General features: G+C 40.5%; 3 protein-coding genes across 3 annotated transcripts; 1 reads left to right on the top strand and 2 right to left on the bottom strand.

Annotated features, from left to right (window-relative positions):
• The first annotated feature begins 76 nt into the window (after nucleotides 1-76).
• LOC113698179 (uncharacterized) lies at nucleotides 77-2,438 on the top strand. The gene is made up of 4 exons (XM_027217891.2): nucleotides 77-367; nucleotides 508-615; nucleotides 1,461-1,535; nucleotides 2,102-2,438. Exons 1-4 carry the CDS (start codon nucleotides 234-236, stop codon nucleotides 2,331-2,333), a joined length of 549 nt encoding a protein of 182 aa, XP_027073692.1. The 5' UTR covers nucleotides 77-233; the 3' UTR covers nucleotides 2,334-2,438.
• Nucleotides 2,439-4,042: 1,604 nt separating this feature from the next.
• LOC113698782 (auxin transport protein BIG-like) lies at nucleotides 4,043-23,062 on the bottom strand. Its single transcript, XM_027218728.2, has 14 exons — nucleotides 22,501-23,062; nucleotides 22,268-22,374; nucleotides 21,578-21,743; nucleotides 15,385-21,464; nucleotides 14,666-15,280; nucleotides 14,325-14,505; nucleotides 13,656-13,890; nucleotides 9,027-13,577; nucleotides 8,726-8,948; nucleotides 8,058-8,462; nucleotides 7,623-7,766; nucleotides 6,304-7,329; nucleotides 5,317-5,820; nucleotides 4,043-5,154 (listed from the first exon to the last, which is right to left on the bottom strand). Exons 1-14 carry the CDS (start codon nucleotides 22,775-22,777, stop codon nucleotides 4,336-4,338), a joined length of 15,333 nt encoding a protein of 5,110 aa, XP_027074529.2. The 5' UTR covers nucleotides 22,778-23,062; the 3' UTR covers nucleotides 4,043-4,335.
• A 997-nt stretch (nucleotides 23,063-24,059) lies between these two features.
• On the bottom strand, nucleotides 24,060-25,682 carry LOC113698096 (uncharacterized). Its single transcript, XM_027217776.2, has 2 exons — nucleotides 25,364-25,682; nucleotides 24,060-25,286 (listed from the first exon to the last, which is right to left on the bottom strand). Exons 1-2 carry the CDS (start codon nucleotides 25,536-25,538, stop codon nucleotides 24,256-24,258), a joined length of 1,206 nt encoding a protein of 401 aa, XP_027073577.1. The 5' UTR covers nucleotides 25,539-25,682; the 3' UTR covers nucleotides 24,060-24,255.
• Nucleotides 25,683-27,693: the final 2,011 nt, after the last annotated feature.

The raw sequence follows: 27,693 nt of genomic DNA, 5'->3' as shown, positions 1-27,693 counted from the left end.
TGTCAAGCTGACTGATTGCTTGTCCGAAGGTCTACGAGAAGGGGCTTGGCAAACGGGATCAATTCTTTTTGGGCTGGACTGCTCTTCTACCCAATGGCCTCTGACTACTATAAACCCAATACGCAAAACTGACGAATTTTCACAGGCTTCAAACTGAAAACTGCCACTCTTTCTTCGTCTTGCACTCGGCCTCCGTCGAAGGGTTTAGGGTTTTTGGTTTTTGCGATCTGAAGATGAGAAAGCTCAAGCATCATGAGAAGAAACTCTTGAAGAAGGTCAATTTCTTGGAGTGGAAAAGAGAGGGAGGTCACCGAGAAAATGATGTCATACGTCGCTACCACCTCACCAACAGAGATGATTACAAGAAGTAGTACCTCCCATTTCTCCAGTTTTGATCAGTATTTTGTTTTTATCTTCTTTCGTTGGCGGGTTTGTTTTCTTTTGGGTTGATAAGCTTTTTATGGCTTCAATTTTGATTTTGCTACGTTTTTTTTACTGGATTATTAGGTATTCAAAACTGTGTAGAATGGTACAGAAGCTAGTGAATATATTGAAACAGATGGACCATACAGACCCTTTTCGGATTGAGATGACTGATGCTCTCCTCGAAAAGCTGTGAGTTTTTTGCCTTACTCTCTCCTGCCTTTTTTCCTCTTATTGATTAGCAACCTTTTGGGTTACAGCTTTTTCTTTTTTTTTTTTTTGTTCAACTTTCATCTGAAGTCTTAAGCACTGCTTGTAATTGAACTGTTTGGAGATGATGGTAGGTGAAAATACTTCTTTTAAATGTGGTGTTTAATGTAATTGAGCTAATATGTTTCCTAGCCATGGTGCTTTCAGTGGCTTCAATAACAACATTTGATTGCTAAGCGCATGTTCTGGGTGTGGCTTCTGTTGAAGTTATTGCCATTTCCGAGCAGGGTCGTATGGGGTTGGTGGGTGTCTATTATATTGAGCCAACAGCCTCCTGATGATTGTTCTCTGCAGAACCATTTGCAGAACGAATATTTTGGACTACTGAAGAAATGGACCGCTGACATTATATAGATTCCTTGCAATCAGGAAAACTTTTTTGTTTCTTATGTCCAAATTTCTCTGCAAAAAGCTTCGGATGTATTGATAATGTCTTCTATATTGATTAGGCCAGCTCTGTGATGACCAAGTAGAAATACTGAACATTTTGATGTTATAGAAGATTGGATCGTGAAGCAAGAATGCCAGGATTTGTTACACATGTTGAATATCTATTGCATGACCTTTTTCTTTGAGAATCTGTCTTGGGATTCTCTCTTTGTTAGCTGCTACTTCATATAAGGGAGATGCTCCCACCCCCCAACCCAAAAAAAAAAGGGAATAAAAAGAAAAGCCAATGAACTTACTTTTTTCTTGGATTATCAAGTTTTTAATCTTGTGATCTATAATCAATAATTAATTCGCTACAAGCTACCTTGTCAATGCAGGTATAACATGGGAGTGATACCATCTAGGAAGAGTTTGGCTTTGTGTGATCGGTTATCTGTTTCATCCTTTTGTCGGTAAGTAAGTTGCAGATTTACATTTGGGTGATTATGAATTTGATAATGTTCAAACAGGAAGAATGCCTGCTAAAATGCTATCCAAGGGGAAGAATCACATCATGGTTTTTATTTTTTTTAATGAAAATTTGCACCCCAACACGAAAAAATAAAAAACACGCTTGGCATTACGAACAAGGTAAAAATGCTAATGCTAATGGCAAGAATACAGTAGAGAAACACGGTCACCTAAAAAAAAAGACGAAAGACTGAGAAAGATGAAAAGCCAACAGCTGTTGACAATTTACTGATTTTAGATTATTAAACGATGTTTCTTTAGTACCAACTGGTCTAATGAGATGCCAGCCAGTCAGGTCAAGTTTCATGTTAAAAAAGTTCATTTGTTATTGGTAGGTTACAGGTTAAATGGCTTGGTCAATTTGGACTTTTCTGTTGACTGAGAATTAGATAGTCTGCCATCTAATAATCCTGTGTCATGTTCCATGTACATTTTTTCTCTGTGACTGGGATTTTGGTGATGCAAGAGATTTCAAGTCATACTGAGGTTTGTCAATGTCTTTAACCAGGCGAAGGCTTTCTACAGTACTAATGCGCCTGAAGTTTGCTGAACACTTGAACGAAGCTGTGACTTATATAGAGCAGGGGCATATTCGTGTGGGGCCAGACACAGTTACCGATGGTTCGTTTCTAGTTACAAGAAATATGGAAGACTTTGTTACTTGGGTAGATACATCTAAGATTAGGAGAAAAGTCTTGGAATATAATGACAAGTTGGATGATTATGATGCAATGAACTAGAGTATTACTGATAGATACTTGGGGAACTGAAAAAAGTATGTAAGCTGAACCCTATTTTGTCATCCAGTGAGGAGATTATATACCCTTTGTTGCTCTTTCTTCACAGTTCTTTTGTGCCCCTGTAATGAATCATATTTTGTTCGTTCTACAATACGAAGTGCAAAGTCATAACCATGTTTAGGCATGTGAATGGGTTAGGTGCCCAAGTATGAAGGTTTAAAGTCATACAACTAGTTCATACCGATACTTGGGGTTTAAATTTTCAAAGTCAGGTCCTTGCTCAGATCCAAACCGTGTGAAAAATTCATGGGTTTTATAGAGGAGGGTTCACGCTCATTTTCAAATTCAGACTCAAATTCCACCCAAACCAGCACACGTACATATGTGTGTGTGAAAAAATGCATGCAAGCTTCAATATTGAGTATAGATAAAAAGTTTCAAGCAAATAGTAGTATTATTTAACAATACTGCATACTTTCAACATCCTTGAATGTTGATTTGATTCTATCTACTGAAAATATGAATTATATTTCTATTATTTTTGAATTTCACATGTTTTACTATTTGTAAATTTAATTTTTTATTACATGTTAAGAAATACTCATGGATACTTATTAGGCATCCAAACCCATGAAGATTCGAGTCTGATTTTGGTTCATGCTGTAGAATTGAAATTGGATATGGAATGATATGCAAAAAATTAGTATCGGTATGAACTAGTTGTATCATTGTAACGAGTTTTGCTTGGTACAAAAAATGCTTTGGAATAAGAATCAAAATTATTTTTCTTTTTTCTTTTAAACAACAAACATTTTTTTTTTTTTTCTATTTTCCAGATTGATAGACAGTCATTCAACTCTTCCTGAACAACCACAGGCAACCACCATCAGACCACCGCCAATCAAAATCCTTAATTTGTTCGCTTCTCTCCAATCACCTGGCGACACTCATACATACAAGAATCAACAACTATTTTAACCAAAAAGTCTAACAACAATTTCCAGAAATTGAATGGGAATTTTTGTACTTTGAAATTAAATCTTTAATTCAACTCATATAGTCCATCTAAGGCCAATACCTTTCTTGTCATCAGGCATTACCCGGGCTTCCGCGAGGAGAGGAAGGCATCAATTAGGGTAAAGAATGAGGAAACGTTAACTACGAGGAAGGAGAAGTGATGTGAAAAGAGAGGTGGCTGGTGAAGATGGTATGAAAGAGAGATAGGAAGAGAAGAGATCCACTAGGAGAAGAGGAGGAGAAAATTTTGACTGCTGTAAAGAAGGCAAGAAAGAAAGGAAGGAGAAGGACAGAAGAAAAGAATGATACTGATGGATAACAGAACGGCAATCGATAAGAAATGATAGATGCGAGAAGAAAAGTAGGTGAGAAATGAGAAATTTTAATCTAAATAAAAAAATATTTAATCAAACCTACTTGAGAATGAAATTTAAGAAACATATTTGGGGGGGTTGACAGTTACCACACTTTTAGAAATCATTCTAAAATCTTGAATCCCGTACCCATTTTTCAAGAGAATATGATACCAAATCCAAATTCCAGTACCCTCAAACTAAGCGCTCCGTTAGCAACTGTGGATTCGGATTTAGTGGATTCAACCAAAACCCAACCTAATGAAATGCATAACAATGCCAGAAATTTTGACCCGGACAATTCGGCCTTGACAATAACACGCATCGACATCTAACAGCTGTGGCAACGCATTTCAAAATTGGATGTCATCTCTCTCTGTGACGTTCCTTGTCGTGTACAGGGAATATAATAACAAGCAACTCTCTACAAATTTTGCCTCACAAAATTTCAGTTTTGGCCTTAAAATTTGGCCGAACAGGTTTACTCCTTATACTCACAAAAAAAAAAAAAAAAAAAAAAACTAGTAGCTTCCACGCAATAATTAAACATAATGGGGCAGAATGCCAAATAGCTTCCCCCTCCCAAAAGGGATTAATTTAAAAAAAATCTCTCCTAAACATGCACCTGTACATCAGCTCCTCCCTATTGCAGCATAAACAAACTCTTCAGGTCGGGTAAACCCACCACTAAGCACATCCGCTAAGCTGCCAATTATATCAAAAGCTTCCAGCAAATCCGTAGCAGACATCATGCCATCAAGCCAAGACAACAACTCCTTGGAGAAGCCGACCATTTCTTTTACATTTAAGAGATTCTCTTTCATGAGCACCTCCCACATTTCCAACCTTTTACTTTCTTCTTCCGGTTCCACCGCCTTTGAAGAAATTTGTGTTTTAGCTGTACCCGCAGTAGCAGGTTTCTTTACCTTGAAAAAATGCTGCAGTTGCTCAATCAAACCAGTGTAAACCAGCATTGGTTGAATGATTGACAATAAGTCGTCAGGTCCACCAGTATCTCCTGAATGGATGTCACTAGTACTACCCAAATCAGGTCTCAAAGAACTCGTCAGACTGGGTGATGAGCGGTTCATTGGCCTGCCATGAATTCGCTGCATGTAGGCATGGTATATCCCACGCTGCAAGAAGGTACGGCGATGTTCCAACCATGACTCGTAAGACTCTGATAGAAGTGAACTCACCATCATATATTGGACAGTTTCCTCCGTTCCAGCTGATGGTTGTGTGCCAGGACTGGATGATTTCAATTCAAGTGAAGACGAAGCCAAGTAACTGGAAATAGATTTTTCCATTGCCTGGCGCTGAGAGGAGTCATGATCAAGAAAATGACGAGCCATTTGAATCATGAAAGGTAAGAAGAGGGAGTTACTTTCCTTTCCCCCACCTCTACTATCTGCACTAAATGATGCACCGGTTGCAAAACGTGCCAGCATCTGCCAAAAGAAATGACAGTAAGCAGTTATCATTGACGATAATCTCTAGGTCAGAAACAGGTCAAACAACAATCCCAAATACTAACAAGGGGGCAAGAACCCAGACGAGGCTGGGTAAAAGAAGTCCATAGAAAAAAAAAAAGGAAAAGAACTACTACTGACCAGAACAATGTCATAAGTCAACAAATGGAGACGACTTCCATCAGCACGCCCAAGAGCATTAAGGTAATCCCAATACTGGTCAACGTAACGCATGTATTGCGACATTGGAACTGATGGACCTCTCAAGGGGAATAAATTATTACACAGAGTCTCATTGTTTCTGAGGGCAGCTCCATCCCATTCCTTCTTTGGATTCTTGAGGGCCGCATCAGCCCTTTTAGCTTCCTGATGGCATTGAAAGTGTATGATGTTGAAATGACTGACAGTTGTATAAACACAATCTCCACGAGCATTTCCTGAAGTTCCAACACCAAGATTCACCCGCTTGCTGTAAGTATACACCCCAAGCAGGTCAGTGGGTCTCAACCGGTAACCCTCTCGGCAAACCATGCAAGCCAGCCCGTCTTCCTCTTCTTCAACGTCTTCAAAACCTTCAAGAACAGGCTGAGAAACCACAATACGCTCACCACCATCAGAAGAGACCTCCTGTCGCATCCCCAATCCCTGGTTTCATCAAAAGCTGCTAATTAGATGCATAGAGAACAGCCAATAAAAGTTAACAATAGGATAAGCTAACAGAATACAACTCTTTTCCTTGGTCTGCGTGTGTTGTTTTTTGTGTTTTTGGGGGGGGGGGGGGGGGGGAGAGAGAGGGAGGGGTCATCTGTGTGACAGTGCCCACAAGTGCCCCCATGATGCACTGCTTTTCCAGAGCTCGAAAATGTACCAGTTTACTAATATTCTTGTATCGGTGATCGGCATTCTAAATAATCTTATTCCTTGAAACAAAAAATGCAAAACAAAAAGAAAAAAAGTTTCACTCTCTCATATCAGATGAAAGGAGCACAAAAGAGATGCCTCCATCCTTTTGTTTACCGTACCAACATGAGAGGTGATGGGGCTGCAGCAGTTGGGGGTGTAGGCAATGCAAATTAGATGCCATAACAGACTCTGAAGGCACAAAGACAATATTGACAAAGGAAGTACCTTAAGTAACTCCTCTCTCTTCCTTAGAGCTCGACGCCTCATCTCATCTCTCGTGGCATGCCTTAAATGGCAAACCTTCTCGCTTAGAAAGCCATCGCCCATTCCATCTTTATCCGAGAGTGTGTCCAGCAAGTTTTCAGCCCTAGCTCCAATCTCATTTTCACCAGCGACACCTTCCAAAGTGTGAAGCAGAGGTAAAATACCACCTTCATATATGCACATTTGAGTGGCCAAATGCCCCAGTGACAAGCCCCTTAGCATGGATAGTATAACTGGAACAGACGGCAGTTTCAAACCGAATACCCATTCTTTACTAGATTTGAAGCCAGCCTGGCCTGTATAAGCAAAAGTATCCTTTAGATGTCTGACCGCTGCTCCAGTAATCCCTTTTTCTAATATAATGTCCTTCAACCTCTCTCCACAGGAACTTGTCTGAAGAGACTCCGAAACCCTAACAAAATTCTCCAAAGCAAACTTCTGTTTGTTTGCTTGTTGAGCAATGCTCTCATCCCTTGGGTTGTCTTCGTACTGTCTCTGCAGCCTGTCAAATTGACTCCAGTTGCGCAAGTAAGGATCAAAATGGTCAATGAGAGCTTCCATTGCTGCAGGCTCTCCATATGTCAAATAAGGCAAAATTCTAGCAACCATTTCTGTGTTCCTCTGTTGTTTGCTTGATTTCTTAAGACCTGTTGGATGAGACAACCTTTCAAGGAACATCAGTACTATTTTTTTGGCTTGTTCACTTGCACCAGTTTCTTCACTAGACACAGTTGCAACACCAGGTGCAATACTAATATTTTCGCTCTCATTTGCCTCCAACGTCAGACTCTCCACAATAAGTAGAATACCCTCAGCAGGCTCCATTGCATCCACAAAGAAAGCACGCCTTGCTGTTTCAAGGAGTAGACTTAAAGCTCCCAGCTTTAGTAACGCTCTTCTGTTTTCTCTTTTCTTGCAACATAGCATAAGCAGATCAAGCACGGCAATTAGCTGCTCTTGGTTAGACTTCAAATCATCTCGCAAACGCTGCATAACCAAAATCAGTACTTGATGTCAAAATTGCAGAAAGGATAAGCTTAATTGAAATAAAAGCACCAGAAGAAAGGCTAAGGCAAACCCTCTCTCTATCTCTCTGGCCCCAAATGGAGCAGGACTATACTTAAAAGCGTTATATCATTATGACAAACCAAAAACACAAATAGCAATATCTTGGAGGCTCATTAATAATCACTAAAATCAAGTCCCTTCTCCTATCCAACAAGGAATAAATTATCCAAACAGATCAGATAAATCTATAAGGAATAAAAGTATCCACATACCTGAACCATCCCCAAAAGAATTTCCAGCCCACCGCATTTGCGGACAGCTCCTGCTATTGCAAACTCAACCTCCGGATCTTGAGATTCCTCTCGATCCTCATCCAATTCCTTGATCATAGGCTCGGTAGCTTCACCATCCAACCCCTGCAAAGTTTGAACGAATTAACTACTTAAACTCAACTGGAAGTACATGGGGGAAAACAGAAAACTCAATTTTTTTTCACACAAGATGAACAGGAGAGAATGGTATGTACCATGCAACAATTGCAAAGAACATAAAAGGAAAGCGTCCCATAAAACTGAGGAATTTTTCTTTTAATCTTTATTCACCAGCAGTCAATCAGTTCATACAAAGGTACATAAATTCCCTGAAGCTGTAAATTTAGGAGAACAAAATAAAAAAAAAGATATGGAGGTAAAACCACAGGACCAAACCTGAAGTCGGTAAGTCACTGTCATCGGAGGACAATCCCGGCTTGATGCAGTGCCACCAGAGGAAAGCATTGTCGTGCCAGCTAATGCATTAGAAGACTGATTATTAGACTTTTTCCAGACTTGCTCATAAACCTGAGAAATACTTAAATCAAGAGAGATGATGTTTCCAGCTACTAGCAGCTCCATGCCATAGTCATCTTCAAGAAGACCCAAAAGATCCAATTGATGGCAGATTTTATTTTTAACATCCCGCATCAGTGGACCAATCTCAGCACTTGAATAAGGATTTTTCGTCATTGATCCCCTGATAAATTCTTCCTGAGTGTGAGCCTTGTTCAAAATAAGAAGATAAACGGCCTCTGGTTTGGAAGGGCAAATGAGATTACAAAGCTGCTCCAAGATGAACTGCATAGAAAACAGCAGCTCTTTTAACATATATTTAAAAAACTTGTCCACCAAAAGAGAAGAACAAATGACAAGATTTTGCATATCTATTGCAAGAACCAAAGATCTGAAGGAAATCATGCTTCATGTATTCTAATAAAAGATTTTACAAGAACCAAAGATTTTGCAAATCTCCACAACTTAATCACCCCTAGATAGTAACAAAGTATAAAGAATTTAGGGGGAAAAAAAAAGATTTGACCCAGAAGGATTTCACTACATACCAATGAAGCTCGTCCTTTTCTTTCCTCCCCATGAATTTGTAGACCACAGATGCATGCCTGGATAAACTGATGTTTATTTTCATCACTCTCGAGCAAGAGACTGTCCAGAAGATCTTTTAGAAGACGATTACAATCACAAATCAGCTTTGTCTTCTGTACAATCAAGCCCCTGATCACAATTAGGGCCTCAAGAACTTCAGACAGCAATTGTTCTTGCATAAAGCTGCAAGAATATGTAAATGGGATTAGCCATCAAACATGATTAATTCACAGCCAATCCAAATAAGAAATTTGCACTTACCGGGATCTAATATTGCGAACCTCCAAAAATTTTCCCAAGAGCTCAATAAGCTTATGAAGGATGAAACCTTGAGAGATGTCAATGTGTAAACTCCTCTCACAGGATTCAATGTTACTCACTTCTTTGGAAATCAGCTTACACAGTGTAGCTAAACCTCCACGTACAGTTAAGAAAAGTCGGGCATCCTCAGAATCTATCATTTTAAAAAGCAATTCAAAATACTCGGCAGCATTCTCACCAGCAGCCAAAGTGGCTGGTAACAAAGACATCAGTAAAATTAGTAACCGATAATGTCTTGATGAACTTTGGCCACAAAGCAAACTGATCAACATGCACATCTCCGAGCGTATCGACTGTGAACAAGCACTTAATATAAGTTCCGTAACCCAAGATCCCAGCTCAAATGATGCTATCCCACCTCGAGCCTTGCATGCACGTCGCTTCCATCTCAGTGCATATTTCAGAGCCAGGTAATCATATCTATTAGGTCGAGCCCTTGGACCACTTTTGACTGCCTGAGACACTTTGTATTGCCTCCTCACAAAATCAAGATATGATGCCCCTTTCTCCCACTCTGAATAACTTAACAATTGCATATCTTGAGTTTTTTGAGCGCCATCCCAGTTCTTCTCAGATGACTCAGAAACAGCCTTGCTTCCACTTACCTGTCCACCATATCCAGGCACATTAGAGCGACTCTCATCCTTTACTTGTGAAGCTAAGGCAGGTTTCCCATTCACTTGTTCCTTTTCTGCTGCATCAGGTTTTGGTGGAGTACATGCCAGAGATATAATCCTCAGACAAGGAAGAATAACATGCTCCGATATAGCAGGATGTTTAGCACCCAACTTAATGGAAGAAAATAACAACTGAAACGCGACCCTCAGTCTCAATTCCCAGAATTCATCACCCAAAGAGCATACATCTGAGAGCAACAGCAACTCCTCGCGGGTTGCAAGGGCAATATCCATTGAACGGTGATGCTCAAGGCAGTATAAAACCTTCTTCTGAATTAAACTATTCAGTTCAACCACTGCATTCATGTCACCCTCAGAGAAGGCACAGAGTGCTGCCCTGGCCTGGACACGAGCAGTTTTTGGGCCTTGATGGATATTATTTTCAAATAATTCAGTCAAGATGCGAGCAGTAACAAGCTGTTTCTTGGAGTTTGAATGTTTTGAAAGCACCTGCAACATCTCAAGGCATTGCGCAACAAAAGTGGTAGCACAACCATAGCAACTATTAGCTGACCTTGACACAACAAATCTGGAGGCAGACACCGCATCATCTGAATGTTTTAGATGCAAGTAATTCATTAAGACCCGTCTAAGACCTTGAAGGGTCTGAACACTTTTGCTCACAGAATCAAAAGCTGCTTTACATTTCTCACCATAAAGGACACCAAGAAGGGCAATTTTCCGGTTTATCTTGTATGAAGGCCCAGACAAAGACGCCATCATCTGCTGAACAGAATCCTTTTGTTGAGAATCCATTTCATTCTCACCAATACTTGAAACAATCTTCAGCAATGGTTTCTTGAATCCTAAAAGCTGCTGATATCTCCGGTGAGCATTTTCTGATTCAGATTCTATTGCTGTCAATCCCCGCTTCATGTCTTCATCATTTTCCATGTTATCAAATGTAAAACTTGGCTTAGCCATGAAATTGAATTCAAAACGACCATATTTGCTGTAACCACACTCATTGCATAAAAAGGAATCAAGATTCTCATAATTAATATTTCGGCATTGCCTACACTGGTAAGCATTCTCATGACAGTTATTGCAAATACCGTGCTTGTCTGTCACAGGTCGACTACAACGTGGACACTGCAATGGCTCAAGAGATAAAGCTTGAAGATTTTCATAAAAAGAATCCAACTCAATCATGAAATTGCAAGCAGTAATTGGTATAGGGAAATCAACTTTTAGCTCTGTCTGATTAAAACCAAGATGACAGGTTTTTGCACGCTTCCACAATGACCAATTATTCTTTAACTCTGATAAATCAGCCACAGGCCTGTTGTTGTAGTAAAGGTTCAGGACTTTAACTGATTTGGACTTGCGAGCATCATGGACATTCATGGTAACACTCTGAATGGTGTAGCTGCCAGTACATTTCACAATAATGCGATTGTCTGTGAACTTTGTTTCTGACTTCAAACTTTCTAGCTTCATCCTGCTGTAGGGCACCTCAGGAGAGCTGCAGGCTACACAAGGCTCACTTTCCAGATAGTATCCATCAAATTCCACCAAACCACTTAATGTGTTGTATATTCGAGAATTCGGGTGATTAGCCAACAGCTCATTCTGTGAACGAAGTGTCTCAAACATGCACTTTATCACTTCAGGAGTCAAGCATCTGTCTATAATTTCATTCATCTGTTGCTTTGAATTGCTATCTGGAGTCCTTCCTAGCAATGAGGTAACCAGCTGTGTGTATTCAATGATGTTCTGCCCATACATCGGCAGAAATTTGACTTTCTGCAGGAGGAGTGTTAGGAATTTTTCCTTGAAAGGATGATTTCCATGATGCCAAATCCCATTAAGAACACACTTTGCTTCAACACGTACAGAACTTGAATTCCACTCCAGTAGAAACAAATCAATAAATTGTCTCAAGGTGTCACCATCATTCTCAGTGAAGACATCCACCACTGGTTCCATATCCAAATATGACTTCTCCAAACCAGGTTCATTTCCCTCTTCTCCTTTCTTCTTCTTTTTAGAATCAAGGGGTTGTGACCCAGGCTTACTTGAGCTTGTTCCTCCTTCCCCACCTTCAGATTTGTGCAAAGACTGGTTAACATCCTTTCCTGTATAAAAGGCCAAACTCAATAGCTTCAAAGTCTGGACAACACACTCTTCACCAAAGTAGAAAATTCCCTGCACAAGGAAGGGTAAAACATCAGCATGTCTCATACAGTACTTCTGCCAGTTACGAGGGCGTGCTGCAGCTACTTCAGCCATGGTCGACAGACATTTCACTATCTTGACGCTTCTCTCATATGAGATAGGACTTTGAAAGCCACCGGATTTATTTACGTGTTTGTATAGCTTCTTCACTTCACTCGAAACTTGCCAAGAATCCCGGACACTGTAGTAATGTGTTTTACTACCACATAGGTGCAGAAAAAGCCTTCTTGCATATCTTCTGACAAATGTTGTATGTGGATTATTGATGTAACTACACAAAATATCCTGATAGCCTTCAAGCTTCAAATCCTTACAAGAAGATATCTTGAAATATTTGTCTTTCTCTCCACCCTTGTCATGCTTTTCTGGTCGAATCAGACTGTAAACAAGCCGGAACGTATTCTCCAGCAATAGCCTTGGGTAGTCTGCAAATATATCTGTACGATGTGATTTGGCATATGCATCTGAAAAGAACGGTGAGAAATTACCCGCAGGTAGTTCTCTTCGGATGGTTAAGAGAGAACCACAGCCAGAGTTCAACCCTACAGAACTGTCAGTACTAACAGATGAGGATTTGAAGACATGGACCAGCTGCTGCAAAATATCCATCAGATAGTTTACAAAACTTTGCTGTCTAAGTAAGCCACAAGCTCGAACTAGATGCGAAACAGAGTCCAATTTCTCATGGCTTTCAACAGCAGGTGAACCAGAGACCAAAGAGAAAGGTGGAATCTGGACAGAGTTTTTGTCATGTCCATCTCCTGTACTGCTCAATTTCAGTGCAGAACCATCACTTCCAGGTTGATTCCAATTTCGAAGCATAAGTGTAAAGAACATAAAGACAAGGATCACAACTTCACCAAATGAGGAACGGCTTCTAGCCACCAAAGGTTGGTTCAAATTTATCTCATCCAAAAACCATTTAACTAACTTCTCCAAATCTACATTTTCAGGCTCTGAGCCATCATCAAAAGGTCCACCCATAGCTGAAGATAATCTATAAAAGAGTTGCATGATTGGAATGGCCCGAACTCCAAAGGTAGTTGCCATCCATCCCTTCAGTTGTTCAAGGAGCTCAGAAAGAACTAAGGAGTTCACAATCCTCTTCGAAGCGGAAATGGTAACAGGATCAAATACAGAACCTGTAAACACCGTGGATTCACTGGGTTCAAGCTCATGGATAGATGGAGCAGCACCCTGGATACTCATATCAGCTGAAACTGGTAAAAGATTTGGATCAGCCAAATCATCAGTACCAAAGTGAATTTCATTGCCCTCTCCACTCAATGATTCCACTTCGATTGGAATTGCTGTCATAGGATGATCTCTTGAATGAGGTGGTGGAAGCCGGTCTGCATCTAACACTTCATAGCATGCTTCACATAAATCGAAGTCAGGGCAAACAGTGCAGTGCCATCGTCGCCGAAGTATAGGAACAGTAGAGCAGCCATCACAACAGTACTGGACGGATGACGTACTGTTGTCTTCTTCAACCATAATGTGAGTATTTCCTGTTGCTGCACTTGTACCATCAACTCGAGCAGGAACAGCTGCTGCGTTATCAGACACATCTTCTGTACCTAACATGGTTTGCTTTGGAAAAGGAACCTGGAGCAGTCTTGAAGATATAGCCAGGCTGGCAAAAGCAACAATTCAAAACAAATTAGCACACAGTAAAATATCCCTTAAAACTGATTAACAGAACTAAATTTACCTGCTTGATGTTTGAACAGCCTCATTTTTTGAGAATAGGAGTTCCTTAAACAATGAAACAGCAGGAGCAACAACATGTGTGCCAGTATCATTTGCATGCAGTGCCAGACACTCAGCATAACAATATATTAGTTCTACTGAAGATACAACAATATTATTCATAGTCTGTGTGTCAGGATGCTCCATGTCCAAAATCCCCCAGAGCACTTGCATGAGCCCATCAACAACTTCAGAGCCTAACTTAGGAAAGAAGAAGTAATAAGCTTTTCTGGTGTATAATGTCACAAGAATGCGTTTGTGTGTGTGTGTGTGTACACGTGCATGCATCTGTATCCAAGTCTAGTTAAATAATCTGCAACTGTTGGCCTAGACATCAAGCAGCATAATCTATTCTCAAGGAACATCCATTTGGCAGGCACAAAAAAGTGAGACAAACAGTGGAAACCAAGGATACTAGATTCTTGCCCAATTATTGAAGTGAATTGTAAATCCACAAGATACGGCACCAGAAAGAGCACCAAAGAGGGTATGTTGAAGATTGTTGGCAAAGTAATATGGGCAAATCAAGATTATAAAATCAAACCAAAATGCAACATGTCTACAACAAGTCATCGATGCATAGGCAACATGCATGAGCAAAGAAGGGTAGTCCTTGTAACTCTAGCATTACCATTTGCCTCCAGGAAAGCAGCCAAGTTTGAACGACGATGTAGTGCAATCTTAGAAACTGCTCGCATCTGTGCTGTAAACTCCTCAATAATCCACCCTGCTGTATTCCCACCTATCCCCAGTTTCAAAGAAAGGATGGAAGTGGATTTCACTACTCCAGAGAGCCGCATTGTGTCCTTAACCTAAAACAGACCTCATCAGATACCTTTACTGTAAATAAATATGAACAATCAAGTGGAATAGGTGGATATGTTTATTACACTGTCATACAAATCTCATTTACCGAACTCTAAAATGCTAGCAAAAGAAGCTTCTCAGAACAGGTATGGTTTTGGTAATTACTTGGTGATACTCCTCTTTTTTGGGGAACAAAGCCTGCAAGACCCGCCCAGCAGAAGCCAGTAGTAAAGGCTCTCGATCACTTTCAAATATTGTTTCCAACAGCTTCTTGCACTTCAGTTTATTCAGCTCCAAATTAGCCTCTTGAACTTTCAAACTATCCTGTGACTTGCAAGAATAGATCCTTGACAGAAGTTTGAGGCCGTCAGACACTACCTGCTCCGGAAGAGGAGCAGATTGCGTAGTGCGGCATTTCCTCCTGGATTCTGAAATCCATGAATTTGAGCCAAGCACACGTGCTTCCATGTCTAAAATTGCATCCATCTTCTCCTTCCAACCAAATTCATCCTTAGCTCGACCATAAACTTCCAATGAATCTATCCGTGGGAGAGCAGATCCATTGAAGGTTGGTCCAATGGAGATTGAAAATTCTTCATCAGCAAGAAGCGATTCAGCCACTGTGAATGGTATATCATACCAAGACCTCATTCCTTCATCTAATTTTATCACTCTCTGAAAGATAGTAATCTCAGAGGGAATATGATTTGCTGATGTATTACCGACATGCACACGGATCCCAACCACGACAGTATCAGGGTTCGAATTAGCAACAGTAATCTGTGGAACCCATACAGAAGTGTTAGGGAACCAACTGATAAAACTTCAATAAAACAGACATCAATAATCAAAACCTGCAGTAATTAATTACATGGCAACATTACCTTAAAAGCAGAAGGACTAGGACCCTCCAAGAATCCATCTTCAGATGCCAATGTTTGTTTAGCTCCTTCAGAGTCACCATTCCTGATTGCATCACCACTTAACTTTACATCTGGTGTTATCACCACTGTTTTCTCAAAAAAATCAAGTGGGAACTCTGGTTTAACACCACCATAAGCTTTATTGTTAAGGATGCCAGAACCAAGTTTTTTAACCTTCTCAGATGTAGCAGTTGCACTATTGTCAACCCCCATAGGAACATGCCAATAAATCTGAAGGCTTCCATCATCATGTAAAACAAGACAGTGTATCTTGTCCTTTGATAGGGGCTTGTAAGCAGTAATCCCTACCAACGCAGAGGTTGAACCTACCGCATGCCGCATATTTTGAGCATGTATTTCATGTTCACAAATTGAGACAGCAAAAGCAGCATTTGATTTCAAACTTGAAAAGCAGAAGAACAGACCAATGCCACATTGTAACTCTTTCCAATGATGCAATCCAGCTGCTCGGAGCTTACCATCTGGTTCACTGTCAAGTAAGGCACAGACTTCAATTACGGATGTTGCATCTGGATTCAGGCGACCAATCAAGGTACTTCCATCTTGATAAGACATAAAAAGTAGCTTATGAGACGATGAATAGCACAGAGACAAGCCTTTGGAATGAATTTCTCTGCCTTCAGTTTGAATGATTTCCTTCAAAACTTTGACCCCAACATTTCCTTTCAGTGACAACTCTAACCTGTACAAGTAACCACTTTCTGAAAGGACAACGAGGAACAGTCGTCCCAAAGAAGCCATAACAAGAGTTGCATCCACAATCATGTCATCAGACAATGTGACATAGTGCATGGGGCTAATATTGTCCTGAGACAAGTCAAATATTTTCACAAATTTGTTAGTGATCACCATTAGCTGAACCTGAGAACCTGGTACCCAGTCTACACGCCTGATATATGCACCTTGCAGAGCAAGTTCAATGGCTAAGCGATCAGTCACCTCCCCCCGATGATTTACTGTAAGTACTTGACAATCTTCATAGCCTGCTACAGCAAGATAATTGTCTACCACTGAATTAAACACAATATGCACAATCTCAAAGCGGACAACATTCTTGGAAAGAGGCTTCACATTAGCCTTGTCAGCCGTCACAGGTGCAACAGTGGCTTGTCCAATCAGCTGCCCAACATCAAATATGGCTACTTTATCACCTTCTCCCACTGCAAGTCGACCTCGACTACTAACACTGAGTAAGGATTTGACAAGAGAACCACTAGATAAATGGGATTTCAATTCCTTGGAATTTGAGTAATCTGCCTTTATCTTCAAGTCCAAAGATCCACTCTTGTATGCCTTCTTCAACTGCAATATTTCAGCACTACAACAAAGCACTTTATCCTCATCCAAGGTAATCCTTCTCTCTCTTGAGAGGTTTGAGTCCCTCCTGCCTATTATGGAAGGCAACAATGATGAACAAAGTTCTAGAACATGGTCTTCAAGATCAAGCTCCACAAGGAATTCTGGCATCCCATCTTGAACTTCTTTTGGAATAGACAATTTAACAGCGTAATCCTGTTCCACTACAGCATCTTCATCAACATCTGAATCACTCTCAGGTAGCTGATCCCCATTCTCAGGGAAAGGAAGAAATGATTGAAGGTTACCATCCGCACCATGACGGGGTGAATCATGACCTCTGGTGAATTTTCGGGGCTTTAAGCATAAACAGCTGCTCCCACGGACACCCCCTGCCCCACAGTCACAGAAAAACCGACTAGAGCGAGAATAGACCACACGGTGACCACGGTGACAAACTTTTGCACACACGGAGCAGCAACCTTTGGAGACTGTCAGATCACACGTGTAACAGAAATACCAGTGCTGTTCCATGAAATTACTACCACTGGATGTAAATGTGCAAACTTTAGATGCAAGTGCCCTTTCACTGTTGCTATCCTCCTCATCATCTTTGTCTACACTACCCACCTCCCCATCAGACGTTCCATCATCCTCATCCTCATCAACCGAAGTAGCATCACAGTCAACAGCTGCCGCAGCTCCTTGACTGACAGAAAGGACCAAAGCATCTGAATTTTTCCTAGAACCAAGAGGTCTAGGAGATACAGGTCCCACTACAGAACTGCCTCCAGGTAGAACTTTTCCAGAAGATTTATCGTTTGAGTTCTTGACAGACCCGCATTCACTCAAAACAGTTGCGAGAAATCCAACTATGTACTTTAATCCTTGAAGAAAACGTTCATCACCACCCAGTTTCCCCAATAACATAGCGGTATGCTGCAAAAGTGGCTTGATTAACATCTTTCCTCTGGAAAGTTGAAGCATAATATTAAAATAAGACTTTGCTATGCCAAAGTCAAATAGAAGGAAAGCATTATCAAGGGGAACCAGCATGGCTTCAAATAAATGCGTGTGCAGTTCTTCAGACTTCGACTCAAATGGTGGGGATAAAATGCATGTAATGAAATTTATGGTTGACTCTCTCAAGGAGACTGAAGTTCCTTTTGCACAGGTAACCTCACTGGATGGTTCCAAACAAGATCCTAGAAGCCTCTGTTCAAGCCATTTTGACAGGCATCGCAAGTCCATGTCCAGAAATTTCTGCTGCAGTTTCTGTTTGACATCAGGGCACATATCTCCAGATAAAAGATCCACAAAAAAGTTTAAAACTTTTACATTAATTGATTCAGAATTGCAATTATCCAGTGATTCTATAAGAACTAACACATCACCATGTAGTGCACTGTACAACTCCCGAAAGTGTTCAGAAATGTCTCCAACAGAGAGGAAATACTTGAATATCAGGCCTTTTGAAGGGTCCTTCCTGAGACCATTAATAATGTCAATAAAATTGGTAACCAAGCACTCATGGATGGTGCAATTGACTCCTACATTATTGATATTATGCAGAAACTCTTCCATGTCCTTCAATATAAATAAGCTGCTATATTCAGGCCCCAGATTACCACTCAAGCTTTTGTATATAGCTTCACATTCTCCATGAATACTTTCAAAGACTCTGTCACACTTGATTGTTAGCACAGATTCAAGAATTTGACGGAGTTCCTCCACCTCTGTGAAAACAGTTCCTTTAGCAACTTTGACCTTCAGAAGCCCATCTAGGACACCAATAATTCCTTTTATGCTAAGAATGCAAGAAAGAAGAATTCCACTAGACGCCTGAGCATGACATGGGAACCCATGCAATGAAACTTCCCAGAAGACCTTAGATCGATATCCTACAGCCATCTTGTCAACGGTTTCACCCAACTTGGGCAGAAGTTCAAAAACACTATCCAGCTGGCATGGATCATGACCCATTTTATCAAGGACCTCAACTTGTTTGGATTTATCAAAACTAGTATGTTTGAGGAGCAATAGGGGTGAAAACCTATCTGCAGAGGAGGAGTCATTATCAAAGGTCAAACTGAAAGCCTTCTGATAAGCTCTCAAATAGTTCTTCAGGAATGATGAGAACAATCTCACTAGCGTAGCTATTTGATCATCACCCAAAGAACTAGACAAGAAGCTCTCCGCTAAAGCAAGAAATTCAACATCCTTAGATGTAAGTTCTTCCCAGCTTGGACCGCCTGAAGTGATGGAGTTCTTCTTTGAGTATCGCCAAATACCAGCACCAACTAAGGATGACATGAGAGTGAGCCATGATCCTGTCCGTAAAAAATCCCAGCCTCCTTCCCCATGATCATCTGATATGCACAACGTATGCAAATGCTGGAGCAACCCCATCACCACATGTGGAATATTGACTTGCTTGCTGAGAGCACCAGCATTGCTTAAAATTGAATGGCTAAAGTAAAGAAAATGCTCTATCTCCAAGACATGAGGAAGCTCTAAACCCCTCAACAAAAGTACGCGCTCTGATGTGGATTCCATTATTGGAACATCCCAACAAAGCAAAAACATGTATCTTTCAACAATTAGGTCTTCAGCATTTCCAGGTTTTTTGCCTTTCCAAAACCCCAAAATCCAAGACAGAGAGGCAGATAACTCATCCCATGTCATATTTAAGCAGTCAACTGGTGGTGCATCATCCCCAAATACAGAAGCAGGGAGAGTTGCAATATCAATCAATTGATTTAGCAAAATCTTGTTCACAGGTGCTTCTTTGATCCACACACCAGTCACATTCTCCAATATCATAGGTGTCCAAGATGATAAATTAGTTGTATTACTCAAAGAATTGGCTCTTCTGTGAGAGGCCTCCCTCAGCTTTGATCTGAAGACTGAAAGCAATGACGACGGACAACCATGAGGACAATACAACATGTGGCGAAGCACTAAAACCAACCGCGAAACGAATAGAGCCCAGCATGATAGTGTCGCGCTGCCACAACCAGAAGATGGAGCATCAACAGTTCTCAGTGAAGAGAAAATGGCATTCACTTGAGCAGCCTTCTCATCAGTGGAAGATAAATGAAATGCCATTAGAAGGATCTCAATGTGAAACACAGATGGAAGGGTCTTGAGAAATTCTTGAAGACTAGGGCAGCTAGAACAGATTGTTTTTGCCTTCTCAAGAACAAAATTGATACATGTCTGATATATCTTGTCCCTTAGGTGACAACCAACAGAATCCACCTGTGAGATGAGGGCATGTGCAAGCAAGGCAAGGGTCTGATCATTATAGACAAAACTACCATTCTCAATGGCCAGTATTTTCTCAATAAGTGACTCCTCAACGACGGCAGACAAAGAATGCTGGGAAAGTAAGCTGTTAAACAGTTCAAAGCAAAGCTCAGGCATCTGCTCAAGCTTCTTCTGTTCATCCAGTGTAACACATGAACCAAGAGTCCTCTCTTCAGAAGAATAGCCCTGATGATTCATTATCGACAGCAGAATACCCATATGCTCACAAGTAAGCTTTCTGCAACCATCCTCATACACTCCTGGACTCCAGTTAGGTGACAAAACATCATTTTTCAAAAAGCTGAGCAGCTCCATAGCAGCTTGAATTGGCATATTGCTGAAGTTGGAAAGCGAACTGGCTGCAGGTGCGGTTTGATCTAGACCATCCACAGATCCCACAGAGCGACCGCTTTCTGAGAAAAGGTCCCCAAATAGAGCATCATCTTCATGACACACAGCATTTTCTGGTTCATTTGATGCTTTTATAGAAGTGGAACACGACCGCTCCAATTTGGGCCTTAATTTGACACCCTCAGAATGAAGAAAGAAAACAAGGTTAACCAGATTATCCACCCACTGACCTGAAGGTGGAAAAATTCTAGTCAACAGCTCCTCAGCTGTGTATTTCTTCAATAGATAGATCTTCTCACTACGAACTTGGCATGCTGGAGAATTCATGTCAAAACCATCAGGATGCCCATCATGTTTTGTACCATCGTCCTTAAGCTGAAATACAGAATACGAAGACTTCCTCACAACCATTATCAGTTTGATCACATGAATCACCACCCGTGGGAAGTACACCAGAGGAGGCTTAAGGTTACTAGTAGACTTGTTATACTGCCACACACTTGAATCCAAGTGGTCCAAGATTGATGCTGTAATGCATGCTTGAACGTTCTGAAGTACATTACTACTGTGGAATACTGCCTGTACAAGTTGAAGAAACTCTTCCATTAACAATATTGTCAGACTGTCAAAGCTACCTTCACCAGTAGCATTGTTCACAAACTCAAAGCCGATTCCAAACACTTTAGGTAAAATGTCAGCAAAAGAAGCAAAAGATTGCAATAACGCTACATCAACTTTAACATATGGATTGCCTTTTGCAAGATATCCTAGTAACTTGAATATCCTGGCACAAAAAGACATTCTCTTTCGCAGATCTGCACTGGCTATCTTCTCATCCAACAGATCCTGAAGTCCCAAAAGCCCTCTGCAAAGGAAAACAAGACGTGGCATGCATTCCAAATGAACCAGTGCTTGATGACGAGATAGAGCATTTAACTTCATGAAATCATGCCGAAATGACAGTCCAATAGACAATTGATTCAAATCATCAGATTGCAACTCTTCAGATGCCAATGTCATTAGAAGATGGTCAACAGCTTTTTCTTCAACTGAGCACCTTCCCCCTTCAAGCAAGAAAAACACGTGTTAGAAATTCAAAGTACATAAACCAATAAATAAATAAATCAACAAGTGCCGGTTCTGATCCTTCCTTAAAAACCTACGGATTTATAAATACCTTGAAGCATGCACTTGACGTAGTCCTGCACTTGAATGCTATCATCTTCAACAGCTACAAATGGAATCAAGTCAACAAGTATACTTGATGCGTATGGCTGTGGCAGATCCAATTCTTTATCCACTCGATCATTAAGTGCTATTTCTAACAGCTGGACCAAATTATTCTGAGACAAAATACAGGAGTTAGAGATGAAAATTTTACATATTTCACAGACATACAGCCATACACACATTTAGATGCAGATGTTCCCAGGCAAGTATATTAGAAGGATGTATTTGAATGAGCATGGCAGAAAGCCTGTGCATAATTGAACACAGCAGCACGTACAGGGTTTCTGAGCTTCCTTTCTCAGATATACTTGAATTCACTGATCTTTCAATGTCCATTTGACATGAAATGGACATTTTATCAACATTTGGCAGAAAGTTTAGAGTCGGTAATAGTTCATGGTTTGGAGAAAGGCCAGCCACCTAAAAGGTACTAAACTCTAATTTTGCTGTCAATCATCAATACGACAAAATGCAATGAAAAGGACGAGATGACATTTTGTACTCTACTTCATGTATCAATTTCAAGTATCAAGCAAACTTCACCATAATGAACAGAACAACAAATCCAATAAAAGAACATAATGATGTTCGCAGATGGCACCCACACGAATTTTCAAGAAGGGAAAAAAAGATAAACCTGAAGACTCAAATCTTCATTGCCAGAAACTGATTTGTCCAAGAAACACAAAGCAAATTCCACCGACTTCTGCACCACAGCCACAATTACGGGTTCCACATGCTCCACTGCCACATATTACCAGAACAAGAAATATAACCTCCAATTGTCTTTAAAAAGGAAAAAAAGTTGTACAGCTTCGCACATAAGCTGGACTTTGAGCACAAGGAATGAAATTAAATAAGCTAGAGAACCTGAGAGGGATCGAGTGGCGATGACTACTGCGGTTGCCAAAGAAGCAACAGCTTGGATTTGAGACTGCTCCAAAAATTCAAGTCCTCGCTTCTTATCACGACCGTCAGCGACGGCGGCGATCGGAGAAACAGAGTACTTGAGAATTGAGTAAAGTTTCTGGAGCCCTAACTTGAGCGAGGAATCGGTGCCAAGTCTCTTAGAGAAATTATCATCGCTGAACGAGGACGATAATGACGAAAGAGCATCGATGAGTTTGGCGATCTCCTGGTCGGCCATGACTCCGACGCGGAAAGCAAGCGATCAGTGCATTAGAGAAATGTAAATGCTGTGGGAAAGCAGAGAGCTCTCGTCGCCGGTGAGGGAAACAGGAAGGAAGAAATCAGAAATATTTACGAGACTGGAGAGGAAGAAATGATGATTTAAGTGGCAAGGGTTTAGCGAGGAAAAGGAATTGAAATAGTCCTTTATAGTTTTACTCCTACTACCAAATTCTTTTGGTCCCTTGATTTTTTTTTTTTTTCCCCTTTCACCAGGTTCTTATACCCAGCGTGGTGACAACGATGTATGTTAGGCGGTTTGGGAAAGAAATCAGACACATACACGAGTCTCGTGGAAGAGCATGCGTAAGCATTTTGCTTAATCTGCAAGTCAGTCTGGAATATTCCCCTTCAAAATAGAAAAGCCAAAAAAAAAAAAAAGTTTCGTGGTAGCAGTATATTTTTGGACTGTATATTTTTTTATTTTGGAAAAAATTACTCTGTAGTAAAAAATAAATAAATAAAAAGATCGAGTTTTCATTTAATATGTATTTCATGATGAGAAGACTAATTAAACTCTTCTAGGAGATATAATAAAATGTCATCCCAACTAAAAATGCAATTGCAGACTAAAATGCTCGCAATAGAAGATATCAAATTGTAACGATGAATGAAAACATTTCTTTGTTTGATTTTATTTTTATTGTTCTTTTATCAGCTCCTGTTCATTTCCTATGCAGAGAATGTTTTTCACCAGCAAAGCGAAGCCTAGAAAATCTTATATGTGCAGCAAATTGTCAATATTATCAAATTGATGCCCATAGCTCAAGAATTTACCACAGGTTCTTGAATCACCATATCGGTGCTTGTCTTCGCTAAGATGTATGTCATTCATGCTTTGATTACATTCAAGTACTTTTGTGGCAACTTAGGATGGAGTTTGTGGATTATACTCATAATCTTCTCTCCGTCTTTGCGTACAAAGAAACGCAGGGAGTATTTCAACAGCATTCGCCCCTGGCATCAGTTTTCTGCCAAGTGATTATAGCAGGCTCGATACCATTTTGAACATGATTTCACGCAGAAAGTTTTGGAATTTCAGTCTCAGACATTAAAATTCACAGGGCCAATGTTTGGTACGTTAATCATCAGCTAGTATAATTCGCCTAGACATTCTGCACGATGCAAACTAAAATGGGAAAATACATACGTGTGCGATATTCTAGTGCAAACAGAAATCATCTTGAGTTCAGCAGCCAGGAACCAGGATAAAATCACCCCCCCACCCCCCAAAAAAAAGGTTATCTAAAATCGTATACCTTTATTTCAGTTACAGTAGTCAGAGTTCATATAGAAACTGATGGCTTTATACATCTGCCCAACTAGGATTATCAGAACATCATTTTAACGTTGCAAAAGGGAAAGAAAACAAGTAAATATATAAGAACCCAAAAAAAAAAAAAAGAGGATGTAAAATTGCTGTTACATTTAGATTAATTAAGGAGAGCTTTTCTCTGAATCAGAAGATGAAGGGACTGCAGGAGGCACTCCAGGTCCAGGGAGGCCAGGAACTGGTTGGAATGGAAATGGAGGGAGAGGAAAGGATGGTGGTGGCGGTGGTGGAGGAGAGGGAGTTAAACCTGGCAAAGGAACAAGTGGCGGAAATAGTGAACGTGGAGGTGCAGGAGGGGAAGGAAAAATGGGAGGGAATATGGAAGGTGGAGGTGTAGGAGGGGAAGGAAAAATGGGAGGGAATATGGAAGGTGGAGGTGAAGGAAATATTGGGGGGAAAATTGAAGGTGGAGGTGATGGAATGACTGGAGGAAGTATTGAAGGTGGAGGCTGAAATGGATTCGGAATTGGAGGAAACAAGGAAGGTGGTGGGAGCAAGGGGTTTGGCGGTAATGGTATTGGGTTGAAAATACTCGGTTGAGCAGCAACCTTTTCGTTTGAGGATTCAGATGTTACTGGAGAGTTATTGGATATTGACGACTTTCCTGGCGCTGGGGTATTTGGTAGTCCGGGAATAGGCTGCAGAGGAGGAAGTGTAGGCAAAGATGGCACGTTGGGTAGCTGTGGAAGAGGTGGAACATAATTCCCAACTACCGGAAGTGGATCTGATGTGGGTGGATCTTGAATTGGGGGAGAAAAGTTTGGATCATCAGGGTCTGAGATTGATGTCAACTTTGCAGTATTTGGCAGCTCATTTGATCTGCTAATGATTGGTTTTTGAACACATAGTGCTGGCTGATTAAGAGGCTTGAATGAGAAAAACCCGGCTGAGAAAATGTGTGTCCCGTCCTTTCTTGACCTGAGGTGGACTGGAGATGAAGTTGCAGTTGAGGCCACAGCACAGTAAGGTTCACTGCTACTTATCAGCTTGACAGAGCATCCTTTGATTTTCTTGACATGTTTGCTCACCGACAAAGGCAGATGTACTTTAAACTCTCCATGCTCATTAGTCTTTGCTACCTCACGAAAACTTGGTTTTGAATTCTCCTCCCCACATTCGACTGCAACAGATGCACCTGGGCAAAATCTTGACAATATCATCAGCAGTTCAATAAGAAATAAGAACTTGAGTTCAAGAAGTCGAAAAAGAAACCTGAAATGAAGTGGCTATCCTTTGAGAAGCCTTGCTGGAAGCATGTGTCACAATAGACGGCGCCAACAACCACTGCAGATGGAAGCTTCTCTGGGGTTCTAGCCTCCGACGATGCAAAACTGATGAAAAAGATTAATCTACACACCAGCGATAACCTCCGACGACCTAACAACATCCTTCAGAATTTCCAGTGTTTCTGAGCAACAGGGCTGATCAGATAGGTTTGTATAGAAGGGCTCAGGCTCTTCCTTTATGAGGTTCAGCCTAATCCGAATGCTACACCTGTTATTCTTATGTTTGTCTGAAATGGGAAACTGTGCCCTACCTTTAACTTTTATGGTACTAATTGAAAACCAACACGCATATTTATGCCATCATGTTGAAACCTGTGAACCACCCTCTTCAATCAGCAACTGGTTTTCCGAATACATACCATTGTACTCTTACAAAGAAGAAGCTTCGGGACTCAGCAGGCACAGAAAGCAAGAAAGAAAGTCATTGTCCAGATATGCAGTGTTGGCTTTTTAACTTGACTAATTTTATAGAGTTCTTGATGATTAGGAATGGCCACAGGGGAACAGTTAGGACCCAGTTGGCTCACGAGAGTCCAATAGCAGCCACGAAATTCATGAACTCTTTTATCAGGTACCCAGTCTAACAACAACCGTACGGGAAGAGGTGCTGCGTGCATGGCTCCTCTGTCCACACCTAGCAACTACCAAGTTGGCAACCACAAATGAACGGGCATGTTTTTCCGAGTTATAAAGGCGGCAACACATTCCTTCCCTGTTGAAGATACGGTTTGATATAATTAGTACATTCATGTGAAAGATTTTGGACGTTTTGGTCCCAAAACTTTGAGCAGGAAAGAATGTCATGGAACGGAGCAATTTAGACCATGAATGATAGCATTCTTGTGCACCTTTTCCTGCTGGCGAACCTGTTTCAACAGAAAAAAAAAAAACTTCACCATTCTCTCAAGAAAGTCGAATTAAAACACATTCCTTTGATTAGATGCAAGTTGTACAAACACAAAATGGAGGAGACGAGTTTATTTTGTATACATTACTGTTTTTTGATATTACGCGAATGACAATTAAAATTCGACAAAAAGCTAGCAGCATTTGTGACTCAGGTAGCTAGAGTACATTCTTCTGCAGCTGATAGTCCTGCAATAATGTCAGTCTTTATCCTAGCCAGCAGGAGCTGTGGAATAGCACATATTTCTGGCTTTGCGTCATTGGCCAGGCCGAGATATGAATCGAACGTTGTACGTCAGTAGAAAGTGATGACGGTGAGAGAAGGTCTAAAGGCTGGACTCTGGAGTTGATGGTTTTTTGTCATGGAGGGATTTACGCCTTTTGTGGCACACTGGCATTCCTTCCTGGCGCTGGACTGAGTCCCAGTCACGACTCACGGGTGGGTGTTAAACAATTGGGTGACGGTCACCATCATCTTCACGGGAGTTGTTTGTAAGCTCTTTCGGAGTTGGATGACAGCCGGCAGAGTCAAATATCGCTTTCTTTTCCTTTTTCTTTATTGTTTTTATTTGAAGATACAACAATTATTTTATTTTTTTCTTTTTGTAAGTAATTATTTCACATATTATTTTATTTGCATTATACACACGTTTTTATATGCCAAATTATAATTTTTATTTCGCATATATCATATCACAAAAAAATATATATATTATTTATATAATACGCTACCAGCCGATATTAGAAAGCTCGTCCTTTATTACAAAATTGGTTGGTAATGCTTGGTATAATTCTTTTCTAGTAAAAGTTTGGGTGAATTCCATCTATATCCCTATTAGGAGATCCATTGGTCCGCATCATTATGGCGAATTTTTTAAATTCAAAATTCTTTCTCTTCCAATAAACATTTAACCATGGTTATATCCGTTACTATGAGATTTTCATTTCTTTGTTTTGGTCCTTAAAATTGAAACTCCAATGACGGATTCCAGAGTTAAACCCTTCTAAATTCCAGACTGAGCCAAATCCAAGGCTACCACAGAACTTTTACCAGGACACGAGCAAGCATAAATCATTTGCATTTTGGGAAGCTTCTCCCTTTGCATCAAATAAGCACCAAATTGAAACTTTTGAGATTAGCTCCACTTGCAACCTCCCAAAAGAACGAGCTTTGTTTTTTTTCTAGCAAGAAATTCAACTCAATTTCAGCAAGATTAATAATTCGTTAATCATAAGGTCTCGAGTTCGAATCTTTTGAAAATGAAAAAAACAATATTAAGAGAATATCTTCCACGAGAATTTTAGTCTCAGATGGTAAAACTAATGCAAATATATGTGGTTCATACCAAA

This window comes from Coffea arabica, chromosome 7c (genome assembly GCF_036785885.1).
Source record: "Coffea arabica cultivar ET-39 chromosome 7c, Coffea Arabica ET-39 HiFi, whole genome shotgun sequence".
In the NCBI taxonomy this organism is placed as follows: Eukaryota; Viridiplantae; Streptophyta; class Magnoliopsida; order Gentianales; family Rubiaceae; genus Coffea; species Coffea arabica.
This window is presented reverse-complemented; position numbering and strand designations above follow the sequence as displayed.

What these genes read in the sequence shown, in the direction of transcription:
- LOC113698179 (XM_027217891.2), top strand. Translation starts at nt 234, where the DNA reads ATGAGAAAGCTCAAGCATCATGAGAAGAAACTCTTGAAGAAGGTCAAT. An exon ending in GATGCTCTCCTCGAAAAGCT is followed by an intron (nt 616 to 1,460) that starts GTGAGTTTTTTG and finishes TTGTCAATGCAG; the next exon opens with GTATAACATGGGAGTGATAC. An exon ending in TCTGTTTCATCCTTTTGTCG is followed by an intron (nt 1,536 to 2,101) that starts GTAAGTAAGTTG and finishes GTCTTTAACCAG; the next exon opens with GCGAAGGCTTTCTACAGTAC.
- LOC113698782 (XM_027218728.2), bottom strand. Translation starts at nt 22,777, where the DNA reads ATGGCCGACCAGGAGATCGCCAAACTCATCGATGCTCTTTCGTCATTA. An exon ending in CGTCAAGTGCATGCTTCAAG is followed by an intron (nt 21,465 to 21,577) that starts GTATTTATAAAT and finishes TCTTGCTTGAAG; the next exon opens with GGGGAAGGTGCTCAGTTGAA. An exon ending in GTTCGCAATATTAGATCCCG is followed by an intron (nt 8,949 to 9,026) that starts GTAAGTGCAAAT and finishes ATATTCTTGCAG; the next exon opens with CTTTATGCAAGAACAATTGC.
- LOC113698096 (XM_027217776.2), bottom strand. Translation starts at nt 25,538, where the DNA reads ATGTTGTTAGGTCGTCGGAGGTTATCGCTGGTGTGTAGATTAATCTTT. An exon ending in GGATAGCCACTTCATTTCAG is followed by an intron (nt 25,287 to 25,363) that starts GTTTCTTTTTCG and finishes GATTTTGCCCAG; the next exon opens with GTGCATCTGTTGCAGTCGAA.